The sequence below is a fragment of the Amblyraja radiata genome, chromosome 13, assembly GCF_010909765.2.
Source record: "Amblyraja radiata isolate CabotCenter1 chromosome 13, sAmbRad1.1.pri, whole genome shotgun sequence".
Taxonomy (NCBI): Eukaryota; Metazoa; Chordata; class Chondrichthyes; order Rajiformes; family Rajidae; genus Amblyraja; species Amblyraja radiata.
In genome coordinates, this window is record NC_045968.1 from 23,287,889 (window position 1) to 23,305,687 (window position 17,799).

Below are 17,799 nucleotides of genomic sequence, written 5' to 3' on the forward strand. Positions count from 1 at the left end.
CAACACAAGATATCCAGGACATAAATTGATCTCCCAAGAAAAAAAATAACACAAGAAATATGTTTTATATTGTTAGTATAGTTTTTGCTAATCTTTTGTAACAGAAATAGAAATCTACAGAAATATCAAATTTAATCCAACCCATGCAGAACAAGTATTAGTAACCATCAAGATGATATTCAAAGGCCATAAATACATTTTCACTCTACAAAGCTAATGATAAATCTGCATTTGCTTTCATCCAGTTGCAATTTACATCTATCATCCAGATTTATCAAATCTCTCCTCACTTCCATCTATTACACTATTACACAAAGATATTAAGCATTTGCCCATCAGTTCCTTTCTATCACACTCTTAATATCAGCATCAAATTGAATTGAAGAATATATACCCTGATGGATATCTCTGCAGGATGGTATTGGTGAATTGCAATTGATTTGGGGAACCATGATTGAGAAGATGCAGATGGGAAATAGTAGGCCAGAATGAAGCTGACCAAGCCATGGGTTCTTTGAGCATATTTTTGCACTGCGAGTTATTATTATTATTTAAGTAATAATGCACAATTTAAGTAATAATTCATAACACAGTAAATCAACAGCAATCATCTTGAGACAGCAGTAAATATAGGTATCTTGGGGGGGGGGGGGGGGGTTACGGCAAACAAATAAAAACTGTTGCCATTTAAATTAATTTGCAGAATAAATTATTCAATGTGTTGTGATAAAGATCTCCCATTTTTTTTAATTCAGAACATGCAAATATTGGTCAAATATGTTAGCAAAATTTATCAAGGTTTTGTCGTATATCTTATTGAATACGTGGTGAGCAAAGTATACACATTTCTTGGAGATTTGATCTGTCAAAAAAATTATTCTGGATCACTATTATATTAAAATGTTTGATCTATATAAAGGATATTGTATTATGACAACCTTCTATGTGTACACCTAACTTCCGAGAATACAATATTCTGTTTAGAAACATATAGAAACATAGACAATATCTATTATCTAATGCTTTTACCTCATTGATGGCCAGTTGCTCTCCACCTCCTCCTTGATGCCCATATCTGTGATTCCCACTCCGATACTCCTCATACAAATCCTCTTCACTTCCAGCTTCATCGGCAAAAGCACTCTTATCCAGGGCGCCATCATTGATGACTGCATTGTGAATAAAAAAACAGAAATATCGGTATGTTTGTACTAAAAAAAAATGTCTTACATTTTTAAACAATCCTTTAACTTTCTAAGATATTCCTAGATATATTGCAAGTGTGTAATCAGGAACAAACATTGGTAAGGAATTAAAACAAGCGCCCAAATAATTGATTAAAGAGATTGGGAACCAAAGATGGCGGATCAATAACATTCTGTTAACGCTTCCTGCATACTTCAGCTGCAACAATCTCTTAATAAGAATTTAGCAGTGGTTGTTTATGTCTAACTTCTACAATGTTTGATGCTGGAAGTCATATTGCCAGATAGATGTACAGTATGTTTCTAATGGAGATTTACAAGGTTAGAGTGGGGAGGCTGGGATTGTTCCTCATGGAGCCATAGGTTGAGAGGAGATTTAATAGAAGTGAGCAAGATCATAGTAGGTTAAGATGGGCTAACAAAGAGAAGTTGTTCCTATTAATGAATGGTTCAAAGACTGCAGGATACAGACAGGGCCGGATTTACGTATAAGCTTCACAAGTTTAAGCTGAGGGCCTCGAGATCTAGGGGGGCCTCGGCAGGGCCGGATTTACCCATAGGCTTCATAGGCTGATTGGGTGGGGTCTCACATAAGGGGATTGTGAGGGGCCTCACAAGTGGAATTGCCTAGGGCCTCTCTTCATCTAAATCCGGCCCTGGATACAGATCCATAGTATGGGGATAAATATAGGGGAATTAGTGTGGAAAGTAGTCATGTTCTGCAATTCATCCTTGTGAAGGGAGGTGAAACAGTCAATCAGCACATTCAAAGGTGAAATTGTTATGTACTCAAAGGAAAACAATTTGCAGAGCTATCGTGCAAAGAAAGGATAATTGGCCTACTGTACAATGAACCGCCTAGAGCCAGCATAAAATCAGTAGGCTGAGGGAACTCCTTCAGTGCCATAACAACTCGATGATGCAATATTAGCAGCAAAGGGGCACTAAAAATATTCATGTACTGATAATCTGCATGGTTCATTTTTGTTTTTATTCGGCTTTAACCACTTGTTATGGCTGGATTAATCACATGCCCTTTAAACATTTTGCTGGATTTTGTTTCTGCTCATTTCAATGGAAGGGAGAAGCAAGGAACTGCAGACGCTGGTTTACAATAAAAGATACAAAGTGCTGGAGTAACTGAGCAGGTCAGGCAGCATCCCTGGAGAAGAACATGGATAGGTGACATTCCGGGTCAGTATGAAGAAAGGCGCAAACCTGAAACGTCATTTATCTGCATTCTCCAGGGATGCTGCATGATATGCTAAGTTACTTCAGCATTTTGTGTCCTTTTTTTCAAAGGACTAGAATTTGGGCAGGCTTCCTTCCCAGCCTGCACTTACAATAACTTCCAGACGGTAATGACAAAAGGTAGCTTCCAGATAGAGTCATAAAGTCATACAGCATAGAAACAGGCCCTTCACCCTGTCATGTTATGTAGTAGTTGACTGCAATGGAATGAATTTAAAGGCAAATTCAACATGCTCTCTCTACTTTATCATATTCAGCTATAAATCATGATTTATTTCTAGGAATAGATTTCTTTTCCTAGATCTTTGCTCAGATGTCTACATGCAAAAGAAAGGGTACTTTAAAACAGAGGAGCGATGCTTTCAGCTAGATTTTTTGGTTTGAGAGATAACTGTTTAAGTGATAGCTCAAAATAATTATCTGAAAAATAAATTAATTAAGATTTGGTTTTATCACAAGGCACGGGAGGGTGAGTGTGGACAATTGGATTTGTGCGTTTGCTAAATTCAAGTTCATGTTCACGTTTATTGTCACTTGACTAACTAAGGTACAGTGAAATTTGAGTTACCATACAGCCCTACTAAGTGAAAACCAACAATACACACAGCCACATAAAATAAAATTTAACATAAACATTCACCACAGTGGAATCCCCATTCCTCACTGTGATGGAAGGCAATAAAGTTCAGTCATCTTCCTCCTTTGTTCACTCATGGTTGGGACCTTTGAACCCTCCGCACTTGTCGCTGCTGATGGTCTGATGTTCCAGCCCTCGCATTGGGATGATCGAAACTCCAGCGTCGGGATGGATCGGAACACTCCGCAGCATGGAGTGTCGGCTTCTTCTTACCGGAGACCGCGGCTTCACGGTGTTAAATTCCTCAGGCCCCGTGGTCGGAGCTCCGCTGGCGACCCTCAGCAAAGGATCGCAGCTCCCAATGTTAACGTCCGTGCCACGCTCGCAGCTTGAAGCTACGGGCCAGTCTCCAGGAAAGGCTGCACCATTCCACGTTGTAGGCCGCGGGGGGGAGCGGAGATGCTACATGGAGAAAGATCGCAGCTCTGTCGAGGTAAGTGACTGAAAAAGGTGTCCCCCGATTTCCCCCCCACATAAAACAAACCAAGAAACACTCCATCATACTTTTAAAACAAACTTAAAATAATAAAAACAGAGAGGGGACTGACAGACTGTTGGCGAGGCAACCACCACGGTGGCGCCACCCAATGGAACCAGTGTATTATTCGAGGATTAGGAAGATATCATGAAGCATTCCGACCGATGGACAGCTTTATTTTTTTGTATTATATTTTTTTATTAAAGGTAATCAATTACAATGCTTCAAACAACTTTATATCAAATTAATTCAATTTGCATTAAGTAAAACACTAATAATACTTATCTACTATTTTTTTAGAAATAATGATAGAAAAAGAATAGAACAGTTATAAATCATTAAGAGAGTAATTAAATAATAATTTGATTATATATAAGAAAGAAAAGAGAAACCTAAAAAAAAAAAAAAAAAAAAAAAAAAAACCTACTACAAGTGATAGTATCAATAAAGACATATCTGTTAATTCCAATATAAAAATGAATTGTTCTCACCAAATCCCGCAGGGTGCACGCCGAGCTGTGTTGCCAAGAACAGCTACTTCTCTAAATACTGTATATATGGAGACCATATCTGTTCAAAAGAATTATACTTGTCCAATAGGACAAATCTAATTCTTTCCAGATGTAACGTCTCCATCATCTCTGCTGCCCACATTTTGGTTGTGGGGGATAATGTTCCCTTCCAAAATTTCAATATGATTTTTTTCCCAATTATCAAACAGTAATCAAAGAAATTTATTTGATTTACTGTAAGTGATAGATGTAAATCCGGAATTCCAAATATTATTAGCTTTGGGTTAGGGTCCAATTTAACTTTGATGACTTCAGAAATAACTTTAAAAATTTCTGTCCAGTAATAATTCAATTTAGGACATGTAACGAAACTATGTATTAAATTTGCCTCTGCTTTCTTGCACTTATCACAAATAGCGGAGAGATTCGGAAAAATACTATTTAATTTAGTTTTCGAATAATGTAACCTATATAATACTTTAAATTGTATCAATATATGTCTGGCGTTTAATGAACACCGGTGTATTCGTTGTAGACTTTCTTCCCAGTTTTCTTTTGTTATAGCCAATCCCATTTCATTTTCCCATGCTTGACGATATATTTCCGTTATTGGATTCTCCTTATCCAAAATGATGTTATATATATAGGCTATTAATTTTTCTGTATTTGGATATAAATTAAACAGTTCGTCTAACAGTCCTGCTTCTTTATTTTTATAATCTTGTGTATTGGATTTAATATAATCTCTAATTTGTAAATACCTAAACAAATGTTGTGGAGACAATCCATAAATATCTTGTAACTCCTGGAATAAAAGAAATTTTCCTTTTCTATAAAGGTGTTCTATCCTTGTAATTCCTAAATCATCCCATTGTTTAAACCCCCCATCTAATATAGCAGGTTTAAACAATGGGTTATTCATAATTGGTAATCTAAATGAGAGATTATCCAAATGTAGAGTCTTAACTATTTGTTTCCAAATACGTCTATTATTATATATTATTAGGTTGTCTTTATAATTTTTTTTTTGTACTTCCGTTGGTGCAAAAATTATCGAACCTACATTGAAAGGTAGACAGTCTTCCTTTTCTATATTTAACCATGTCGGTTCATGATCCATATTTACCCACCAGTAATTCATATTCTTAATCTGAACAGCCCAAAAATAATATAAAAAGTTTGGAAGTGCTAATCCTCCATTTATCTTAGCTTTGCATAGATGTTTTTTATTTATTCTGTGATTTTTATAATCCCAAATAAAACTATTAACAATATTATCAATTTTTTTTAAAAAAGTTTTCGGAAGAAAAAAAGGAATAACCTGAAACAAATATAACAACTGTGGTAGAAATACCATCTTTATGGCACTTATTCTACCAATCATGGATATAGGAAGTGTTTTCCAATATAAAATATTTTTTCTAAGTTTATCTAATAGTTGAGGATAGTTGGATTTTATTAATGAGTTATGAGTTTTAGTTACGTTAATCCCTAAATATTTAAGTTTGTCTGTAACTACTTTTAATGGGTATTGTTGTAATGTATTTAGATTTATTCCTGTTATTGGCATAATCTCGCTTTTATCCCAATTAATCCTATACCCAGAAAATGCACCAAACTTAGTTATAATGTTTAGCAGGTTGGGAATACTAATTTCCGGTTTTGTAATATAAATCAAAACATCATCTGCATATAAAGAAATTTTATTAATTGTTGTATCAGTATTATAGCCATATATTTCAGGTTCAGATCTAATTTTTTCCGCCAATGGTTCTATCACCAATGCGAACAATAAGGGTGATAACGGACATCCCTGTCTGCATCCCCTAGAGAGTTTGAATTTGGCTGATAAAATTTGGTTAGTCAAAATTCTTGCAATAGGATTCGAGTATAAAATTCTTACCCATTTACAAAATCTATCCCCCAATTGAAACGTTTCCATTATATTAAATAAATACATCCATTCCACCTGATCAAACGCTTTTTCTGCATCTAATGATATAACCGCTAGTTCCGTATCTCGTATTCTTTTTGAATATATAATATTAAACAAGCGTCTGAGGTTATGGGATGAATAACGTTTTGGAATAAAACCTGTTTGATCATAATGTATTCATTTAGAGATCACTAAACTTAATCTCCTAGATAAGACCTTAGTTAATATTTTTTGGTCTGTATTTAAAAGGGCAATCGCTCTATATGATCCAGGATCTTCCAAATCCTTATCTACTTTAGGGATGAGTGTAATTGTGGATTCATTTAGAGATTCTGGTAATTTTCCTTGGTCATATGCATATCTATACATTATTTGTAATCTTGGAGAAATCAGATCTTGAAATTTTTTATAAAATTCTGCACTCAGGCCATCCGGGCCTGCTGCTTTTCCGTTCTTTAGCGAACTAATTGATTCTATAATGTCTTTTACTGTTATTTCAGCATTTAACAATTCTCTACCTTCCTGATCTAAGCTATTGATTTTACATTCTTGTAAAAATATTTCCATACTATCTGTTTGTCCTGTTAGTTTAGACAAATAAAGATTTTTATAATATTGTAAAAATCTATCATTAATATCTTTTGGAGTAATCAGTATATTTCCATACTCAGATCTAATTCCGTGTATCATCTTCTCATCTTCTAATTTTCTAAGCTGTCGTGCTAGTAATTTTTGAGGTTTATCTCCAAATTCAAAATACACTTGTTTAGTTTGTTGAAAAAGTTTAATAACTTGATTGGAATATATTTTATTTAATCTATATTTTACTGATGCAATTTTATTACTTAACTCTTTGGAAGGCTGTTTTATATTTTCATTATCTAGACGTTTTATCTCATTTTCTAAATTTTGTTCTATTTTTCGATTTTCTTTATTGAGATGTGCTTGTGCGGATATTATTGCGCCACGCATGAATGCCTTAAATGTGTCCCAAAATAGTGATGGGGAAATTTCAGGATTATCATTAGTTTCAAAAAATAATTTAATCTGATCCATCACATATTTACAACAGTCATTGTCCTTTAATATCTGAGGGTTAAATCTCCAGGTAGTAGTTTTATTAGATATATCTTTTAATTTTATCTTAAATGTTAATGGCGCATGATCCGAGATGATAATATTATGATATTTTGCGTCATACGTAAAAGGAAGTAATTTAGAATCTATTAAAAAATAATCTATCCTCGAATAGGTTCCATGTACGGGCGAGAAAAAAGAATATTCTCGTCCGGATGGATTATCTAACCTCCAGATGTCTTTAATATTAGATGTATTGATAAAAGCATTTATGAATTTACTTGATTTCGAGGCAGCTTTCCTTTTTGCAGATGATCTATCTAGATAGTTATCTAAAGTACAATTTAAATCACCTCCAATTATTAAATTGTGTTGAGTGGATATAGGAATATTATTAAATATTTTCTTAAAAAATTGTGGATTATCAAAGTTAGGGGCATATATATTCATTAAAATTACCTTTTTTGAATATAATTCCCCTGTAATTATTACATATCTGCCTTCTTTATCCTCTATAATAGAATTTTGTATGAAAGGTATACCTTTGCGAATAATTATTGCAACTCCTCTAGATTTATGTATAAATGTAGAATGATACACCTTAGAAATCCATTTAGCTGTTAATCTATGTTGAGCATCTTTTTTAAGATGAGTCTCTTGAAGGAAAATGACATCTGTCTTCAATCTGTTCAACTGAGCTAACACCTTTCCCCTTTTAATTGGTTCATTAATTCCTTTTACATTCCAACTGCAGAAGGTTACTCCATCACCCCCAGTCTTCACCTTTATATCATGCATTTTACTATTAGGGCGGCTTTTTTTGGAGTAGCCTTCTTGACTCCCACAGCTCCCCGTTGCGCCCGGACATCAATCCAATGAGAATTTCTATCCACCTTAATCCGCATCTATGTCTACTTAAACTAAATACACAATATCCTTCACATCCACATTCAAATAATATATAATATAAGATCAATAAAAAACAAAAACAATAAGAAATATCAATAATAAAAAAAAAGTAAAGGGTGTTAATAGGGTGCTCAGAAAAAAAAGAAACTACACTTATATAGTGTGTAGTATGTGAAGGTGAAAGCCACACTAACGTGGCCATTAATCTATAGACTTCCGTTTTTTTAATTTAAAAAAAAAGATGTTAATTATACCAGCTCCTATCTCAAATGCTATATATATTGGGGTGGGGTACTAACTTTATATACTTAGTACTTAGTAATTATTTCTATTATTCATATTACTATTTGCTAATTACTAATATCAATTGTATTTAATACTATAATATGTAATACTATTATCATGGAATAATTAAATATTTTCTAATAATTAATACAGAACTACAACTAAATGTCCATTATTCCACTTCCTTCTAAGTGAGTATTTCATATCCACAGGTCGATGATAAAAGTTCAGCTCTCTCCTTCTCCCTCGGGTCTTTCCTCCGCGTCTTCTCTCTCTTCATCTTCTGGCTTCTGCTGTATGCCTCGGGCGAATTTCAATGCTTCAGTATACTTAACGAAACGATATTCCTTGTCATCATAAGTTACTCTCAGTGTTGCTGGGTACATCAAGCCATATCTCAGATCCTTAGTATTCTGTAAATTCCTCAGGATACCTCTTGTTTCTCTAAATAGTGATCTTTTCTTGGCCACTTCTGCTGGGTAGTCTCTAAAAATACTGATGTTGTCTCCCTCGTATTTCAGGTTTCTCTTTTTTATTATTATCTTCATCATTTCTTCGAAGACATGATCAAAGGCCACTTTTACAATCATTTGGACAGCTTTATTGATATCATAAAATACATCTCCGGAAATGAGCCATTGTCCATTGTAAAATGTTGTATAAAGGTTCCTTATCTGGGTTTTGGTGAACTGGTTTTGTAGATATAGGAAAAATGGGTGGGTATCACAGGAATATCTTTTGGAATAAATTACATTCATATTCCTTGTTTTAAACGCATTTAGGTATTTTCCTGAAATACCATGTGACCCAGCTCAATCCCTTACATCCACAACGATAATTTCTAAAGTAACATTTGTTCGAGGTCAGTTAAGTGACTAATGATGACATTGCCTAATAGCAGCCAATCTGTTGGAACAGATTTTCTCTCCCAAGCCATTATTTGTTTGAAAATAGTTTCACTCATGGATACAGCTTTTAATCTTTTGTTAAAAAAATATCCAAAATAAAAATGTAATAAAAATCTAATTGGCAACATTGCAATTAAACTGTTAATGGGTCGTAAAGTCATAATTTGAAGAACGTACAAAAATAAAGACATATTTTGTTTCCTGGCTGTTTCACAGAAATCTTATTTTATTTCCCCTCCCCCTCCCTCTCTACCCCCACCTCCCTCTCTGCCCCCTCCCTCTCCGCCCCCCCATCCCTCCCTCTCTACCCCCCCCCCTCCCTCCCTACCACCACTCCCTCTCTACCCCCCTATTGGGACCCATGGGTGAGTGGTGGAATATTGCATTTGGGGACCAGCCCTCCCCTGTGATGCCACGTGCCCCCCCCCTACCCCTCACTCTCTACCCCCTTCCCTCTCCCACTCTACCCCCTCCCACTACCCTCCCTCTCTACCCCCTCACCCTCTCCCTTTATACACGCTCCCCCTCCCTCTCTACCCCCCTCCCTCTCTAGCCGCGCCTGCTCAGTTGAGGGCTATGCGTGAGTGGATAGGGCGGGGGATGGGGGAAAAGGAGCAAATGAATAATATTAATATATCAAGGGGGAGGTTAGTGTGTGTGTGTGTGTGGGGGGGGGGGGTGTTTAGTGTGTGTGTGTGTGACGCCGCACTCCACCCTCCTCCCGCCGCCCCCACCCCCCACAACCGCACGTTGCGGGGACGGGACCCAACGGGTCCCACTTGGTCTAGCTATATCTAAAATTCAATCCACTAAACCAATGAGGAACTAAATAGTGCTTTGGCATCACCAACCAAAGACACATGTTTAGTTTACATTTGTCATCTTCTTAGCAACATCTTGCCATCTTCATGTAACATTGTACTAAGCCTTTTGGTTAGAAGGTTCTGTGAAGCACAGTATATTTATTTATTGGTCTATGCTCCAGCAAATTGTGTGAACACGTATTGAAACCAGTTTTTCAAATTGTGGTGAAAATGTTTCAGAAATGGCCACGTACACACTGTATTCTTTTGGCAACTTTGTTAAACCCAAACAAAACTTGAAGTTGTTTATCTCAGGTAATTAAACAATCACTTTACAATGTAAATTCCTACAGATATCTCCATAACATCCTTCTTGCTGACTCCAGATATGGAGTGGGAGTCAAGGAGCAATGTTCATGATAACTCCGTTTACTTGTTTCCAGTGAACAATATCAAGTGGTATCTATGGAAAGAGAAGTAGCTAATGTTTCCGGTCCTGCACCCACACGCATTCAGATTTCAGATATACGTCAGGGAAATTTCTTGTTTGCATGAACCTCTTAGAATGCCCAGTATACATTATAATGATTGATACAACAATAAATACCAAGTGCAAAATGGCAGGGCAGTGCAAAGATTGTAGGGCAAAAAAATAACCAAAGTACAAGAGCAGAATAATAACTGAATAATGTAGAGGTAAAAGTGTGTGGCAGCACCTCAGAAAAAGAGGTGTGAAAGAGGTAATGTAGTTGGGTCAGGATTCTAACAACAGCGGGGAAGAAACTGTTCTTAAGTCTGTGTGATCAGGTTTTCAAGCTCCTGTTTAGGTTTGCACTATTATGGTCTGGGTACCAAGTCTTATTAATAATATTTTGCATTATTGATTATTGTATTTATATTTATTGCATTATTCCATTAATGTGCCTGGAAAGCTGCAGAGAGTAAGATCATTTCATTATTCTGTTCATGGTGCATATGACAATTAAACACTCTTGACACAGGTAAAGTACCACATTTAGAAGAGTGAAACTTGATTTGGCTGGGAAATCCGCCTTTAAAACAACAATGTCGCCTCAAACATTGTTGCACCAACACCAGACATTCCTTAGACAATGAAACATATGTGCAACTGAAATGAAAATCTTGTCAGGATTGCAAGAGTGGATGCTACTGAAAGTGCCTGGCCAGATTTCCACTGTGACATTATGCAGCCTGAAAATGATCACCATCAAGTTCCACTCTAGGAATAAGTGATACTTATATGTATTGCATTGAAAAAAACATTACTAGCCATTTGAGTTTCTCAGCCAATGTTCATGGTACCACCATAAACCAATAGCTTAATTCATCCTTATAAGTGCAGCTCAATGTCTACCCAATGGCAAGTTATACACTTTGCTTCATCCTCTGTGGAAGGTGTCATCTTGGGTTTGTTCTATCTCGCCTCTGACTGCTTCATCTTCTGTGAGGAATGGAATTCTGAGGTGACTGGAATTTAGCATTGAGCCAGATCATCCTGGATCATCAATTTTACTAAGTCTTCTTGATGCCACACTGCCTAAAGCTAACTCAGTGGAGAGGAAAGAATGGACTGATGCTTAATAGCATCCTTCTCAGGCAAACACTTGCTTGGGCCAGAGTCCATATTTTTGCAAATATATAAACAGTTTGCTCTGCATTAGCAACACAATAAATCTATGACGCTGGAAGCCATAATTTGACCCTTGCCGAAGAGCTAATGTGCATGTGAACAGCCCATAAATGTTTAAAGATCTCCTTAAATAGTCCAGGTGCAGACTTATGTTTACAGATCCATTGTCCTGTTAATGGCCTGCCCTGTGCTTGGTGAATGTGTATGGCTGGGATGAAGTTAGATAGCTTTACATGTAGATTTATATAAACACAAGAGATTGCAAATGCTGGAATCTGAACCAAAAAAAAACTGCTGGAGGAACTCAGTGGGTCAGCTCATCTGTGAAAGGAAATGGACAGTATAAATTCTGGTTAAGATCCTTTACCTAGACCCAGGATGCAACACATTGATGAAATATATCTGGATCTGAAATGTTGTCTGTCCATTTATCTCCACAGATGTTCCCTGACCCATTTACTTCCTCCAACAGTTATTTGTTTACATTTGTACTATTATCACTGTCGTCAAAGTGCGAACGCATCCCCTTGACAGGCACAGTATGCTCCGATTCTTTCAACATGGTTTAAGGTTCTATACTCTGGCATAATTGCAAACCATGGACAAACATTGAGCTCAAATTGAGAACAAAACACAGAAAGCCTGCATTACATCATATTTCTGGTACATTAACTGGCCACATCATATCTGGGAATTAGCACTAGGGGCAAGTGTGGGTGGGTGGGTGGATCATGCTGCAAATGTCACTTATTTGACAACACAATACTAATAACTGCACATTAAACATTGTTTATTAACTGTGAAGTGCCTTGGGGGGGATCTTGAAAACATAACAGATGCAACAGAAAGCCATATGTTTCCTCGATAATCGACTGGTTGCTTTAATTTTAACCTGAAATGTCCTATATGCTGATTGGCCACAGCCCTACACAGTGAGACTGTAGAAACAAATAACTGCAGATGCTGGTTTAAGCAAAGATATACACAAAGTGCTGGAGTAACTCAGCGGGTCAGGCAGCAACTCTGGAGAAAAAGGATGGGTGATGTTTCGGGTCGGGACCCTTTCTCAGACTCTGTACCTGTTCTCATCTTCATCTTATCCCGACTTCCTCAGGAAAAAAAAGCGACAAAGTGTTTTCTCTCATTTTTATGAGAAAGATTCTTTCTCATCTTTGCAGCACATTTGTCAATGAATCTGTTCCAAAAATAACATTGCCTTTTCCGCTCCACTATTCAATATTATGTGGCGAAGAGGGTAGGTCATTCCTCCCTAATGACGTTGGTATCTGAGCAAGTTGGGATGGTTTGTTTGCCTCTTTCCCACCTGTGCAAAGCAGCCTGGGTTCTTTGTACCTATCAGGTTGAACACAATTGATCAATTAATTGATTCCTTAAAAGTCCTTCATCACAGCTTGGATCCAGTAGACAGAAACCTCTGCCAGAACCTTTGCAATGGTTAACTAATAATGCATTTTGAATTATAGAGTTATTGAATTATAGAGTTAACCTTTTTATGAGAAGTATTGGGAAGCATGTGGTAGAAGTTCAAGTTCAAGTGAATTTATTGTCATGTGTCCCTGATAGGACAATGAAATTCTTGCTTTGCTTCAGCACACAGAACATAGTAGGCATTTACCACAAAACAGATCAATGTGTCCATATACTATAATATAAATATATACACACATGAATAAATAAAATTATAAAGTGCAAATAACAGATAATTGGTTATTAATAATCAAAGTTTTGTCGGAGCCAGGTTTAATAGCCTGATGGCTGTGGGGAAGTAGCTATTCCAGAAACTGGTTGTTGCAGTCTTCAGGCTCCTGTACCTTCTACCTGAAGGTAGCAGGGAGATGAGTGTGTGGCCAGGATGGTGTGGGTCTTTGATGATACTGCCAGCCTTTTTGAGGCAGCGACTGCGATAGATCTCCTCGATGGAAGGAAGGTCAGAGCCGATGATGGACTGGGCAGTGTTTACTACTTTTTGTAGTCTTTTCCTCTCCAGGGCGCTCAAGTTGCCGTACCAAGCCACGATGCAACCGGTCAGCATGCTCTCTACTGTGCACCTGTAGAAGTTAGAGAGAGTCCTCCTTGACAAACCGACTCTCCGTAATCTTCTCAGGAAGTAGAGGCGCTGATGAGCTTTCTTGATGACTGCATTAGTGTTCTCGGACCAGGAAAGATCTTCAGAGATGTGCACGCCCACTTCACTTTCCATTTTCCACTTCAAGTTTGAATGTGTATACTTAACTGAGAGTAAAACTGACTGGAAAGTCAAGATGAATTTCCAATATTAATTCTAGATGTGGTGCAGATCACAGTTGTTAACGACTAAATTGATCATCTATCTGCGCAAAAAAAAAGACACAAAGTTCTGCACTAACTCAACGGGCCAGGCAGCATCTCTGGAGAGAATGCATAGGTGACATTTCAGGTCGGGACCCTTCTTCAGACTGACTGTGGGGGGTGGAGGGTGGGGAAAGAAAGCTGGAAGAAAGGAGGGGTAGGACTAAGGCTGTCAGGTACTAGATTGATACGAGTGAGAGGGGGGCTTTTGATAGGCAGAGATGAAATAGAAGAGGTGTGAGACAAAAGGATTTAATAGTCGCAAATTCTGAACCCAGAGGAAGGGATTTAAGTGGAAGGGGATGCAGAGGGGAGAAATCAGTATCAGTATCAGTTCAGGTGGGGCACAGAGGAGGAGGGAGGGTTGGGAGAGAAGCGGAACTTTGTGGTTACATAAAATTGGAGAATTCAGTGTTTATATCATTGGGTTGTAAGCTACTCAAGTGAAATATAAGGTGTTATTCCACATTTATGTGTAACCCTTGGTTGACATTTCTTGACTTGCATTTCTCTGTACATCATTCCTTCCATCCTCCCACAGTAAATCTGCTGGCCCAATTTACATACTAATGCAATCCAGCTGAGATGAGTTCAAACCTATTACAAGATCTCTGTGGGTTCATTACAGTTCACGAGATTGTGTAGCCAGAGTGCAGGAACAGTCATGACTGAATCATTCTAGATCAACAACACCCTCAGCAATGTTTGTTTCCATTGTTGAGGAGGCAGCTTTCTCATCACATTCTGTTAATCGGATTGATCCCATTTGGAAAGGGAAAATGGACAAAAGAACCATGTCTTAAAAAAATAAAAGCAACATCACAGCAAGTGATTTAAATACTGTAAATGAATGTGATTTTATTCTCCCAACATTGGCATTAGTGATTATCATAATCAAAAATGTCATAGAGTCATGCAGCATGGAAACAGGTCCTTCTTGCCCATGCCGACCGACATGCTCCATCTACACTAGTCCCACCTGCCCGTGCTTGGCCCATAACCCTCTAAACCTATCCTATTCATGTACCTGTCCAAATGTCTCTTAAATCTTATGACAGTACCTCCTCTGGCAGCCCATTGCATATACCCACCACACTTTGTGTAAAAGAGATACCCCTCAGGTTCCTATTAAATCTTTCACCCCTCACCCTATACCAGAATCCTCTGGTTCTTGATTCCTCATCTCTAGGGAAAAGACTGTGCATTTACCCGATCTATTTTTCTCATGATCCATAGATCTAATGATTTATTCTTCTCACGACCTCTATAAGATCACCCCTCATTCTCCCTTGCTCCAAGGAATAAAGTCCCAGCCTGCTCAACCTCTCCCTAAAGCTCAGGCCCTCGAGTCCTGGCATATTTGTGTACTAAGCCAGCCATGAGTGGACAGTGCAGTAATCCCATCAGATTTATAATGATGGCTTATTGATGATTATTACTGAGTCGCAGCTCAGCAGGATGAGTTTACTTGGACGCTGTGAGACCCCTCATCCTTCAATGGGAGTGGCAGCTGCAAACTACGCAACTACCCTGTTGCTGAATTACTGAGAAACAGATGTAACATGTTCAACTGCAGTATCTGAGGCTTAGCAAGGAGATTTTTTAATAAAAAGAGTAGAGTGATGTAAAAGGTGACGTAGTTTGCAATCTGGTAAATTATCTGCATTTGCTATTATGGATTTTATCTACCAATGTCATTAAAAGGAATTAGAAAAATATTAATATTTATCAAGTGAAACTGGACTATGGAACGCAATAACCAAACCATGAAGATATTCTTGTTTGATTAATTTCATGAAGCAAGCATATTTTCTTTGTAAATGTATTGTTGAAATTAATAACACCATCAAAATATTACTTAAATCCAATTTCTGCTCAGATCTAAAAAGCCACACTGCCGAATTCAGTTTGTTAATTGTTGTTCATTCAGGCCAAGCTCCATTCCCCATTAAGTTCATGATTGTACTTTACATCATGCCTCTCACACACCTCGTAAGTAACAAAGTGACAGAGGAAGACTTTATGTCTCCACCGAGAAATGCATTTTTATTCCATGGGGATTCAGGGTGAGTGTTTACACTTGCATTGCGCTGCACAGTATGACTCGTCCAGCCTTGTAAAAGTACGAGACTTGCATTTATGCAACACTGTCCATGACCTTTTGATAACGCTAAGTGCTTTACAGTCAATTAAATACTTTGAAGTCTAGTCACTGCTGTAAGCTGCTGAACATGTCCGACAGTTTGCACATGGCCAAGTCGACCAACAGAATTATGTCAATGGTACACAAAATTGCTGGGGAAACTCAGCGGGTGCAGCAGCATCTATGGAGCGAAGGAAATAGGCGACGTTTCGGGTCGAAACCCTTCTTCAGACGGTCTGAAGAAGGGTTTCGGCCCGAAACGTCGCCTATTTCCTTCGCTCCATAGATGCTGCTGCACCCGTTGAGTTTCCCCAGCAATTTTGTGTACCTTCGAGCTTCCAGCATCTGCGGTTCCTTTTTGAACACAGAATTATGTCAATTACTAGATAATAAAAAATTTTAATGGTGAAATTGGCAAAGTTCATAAGTTCATAAATCATAGGAGCAGAATGAGGCCATTCTGCCCACCAATACTCCGCCATTCAATAATGACTGATATATCTTTCCCTCTCAGCCCCATTTTCCTGCCTTCTCCCACATCTCTTGACACACTTACTCATCAAGAATCTATCGATTTCTAATTTAAAAATAACTAATGACGTGGCCTCAATAGCCATTTTATTTATGTGGCTGCATGGTAACTCACATTTCACTGCACCAATTGGTGTACGTGACAATAAATGTAACTTGAACTTAACTTGAACTTGAACTTAAACTTGAACTCCACACATTCACCACCCTCTGATTAAAGAAATTCCATCTCATCTATTTAAATGTACGTTATTTTATTCTAAGGCTGTGCGAGACTCTCCCTCTGGTGGAAACATCGTCTCCACATCCACTCTATCCAGGCCTTTCACTGTTCGGTAAGTTTCAATGAGGTCCTCCCTCATCCTCTAAACTCCAGTGAGTACAGGCCCAGAGCCGTCAAATCCTCAAAAGAGAAGCAAATCTAACCTCAACAAAAATCACCCATGCTCTTCCTTAAATAAAACCTTGCATCATGGATGTCCTCCAAGATTTAGGCGGGGACAACATCACATCTAAAAGACAAGGGACTGGAAAGTTAACCATTTTGTCATCACACCAAGGTTGAAAGATTGAAATATGGCACTCTGGCAATTCAACTGGGCTCCTGTGACATGGTTTCTATATGAATGGCATAGAATGGCATCATTCCTTGCAGCCTGAGAAATTAGATCCCATTCTGACAATGAGCATCATTGTTCACTATCATGGCACCTCTGCCCTGATCCTGGACTCAATTTTCTTTGTGCATTCCAGCTGAATCAGATAATCCAGAGCATCCAACTGTAAATTATATTTAGTTTCAAAAGAATCAAAGGGGGAAGTTGATCGGTTTGTGAGAGAGACTATGTTGCAGGGTTATAGGAGTGGGAATTGTTAGGAAATGCTCTACAGAGGGATAGCATGGACCCCATGGACCTATGGTCATCGTCTGCATGGATATTCTATCCTGTTGTGTTCATTGAGTTATTTTGCCATCATAGCTTCCTAAGTAAATGAGAAACTGCTTTGCTAATCTTAATACTGTGGTTTTATTTCTGATCCTTTGTGTAAACTGTCCTATTTATTTCCTTCACACTGTCAATCTTTATGCCTGTGGTGTTGTTTCTCTCCCCTCTCCCCTGATT

At 37.8% G+C, this 17,799-nt stretch overlaps 1 protein-coding gene across 8 annotated transcripts in view; it reads right to left on the reverse strand.

Annotated features, from left to right (window-relative positions):
* The window catches only part of LOC116979703 (rho guanine nucleotide exchange factor 4-like), a 361,797-nt gene that overhangs the window by 66,212 nt on the left and 277,786 nt on the right, over positions 1–17,799 (reverse strand). For all 8 annotated transcript variants that reach the window (XM_033031414.1, XM_033031416.1, XM_033031413.1 and 5 more), the window contains one exon: positions 1,030–1,169. In XM_033031414.1, coding sequence (XP_032887305.1) covers positions 1,030–1,169 — 140 coding nt within the window. The remainder of the gene's footprint in view (positions 1–1,029; positions 1,170–17,799) is intronic.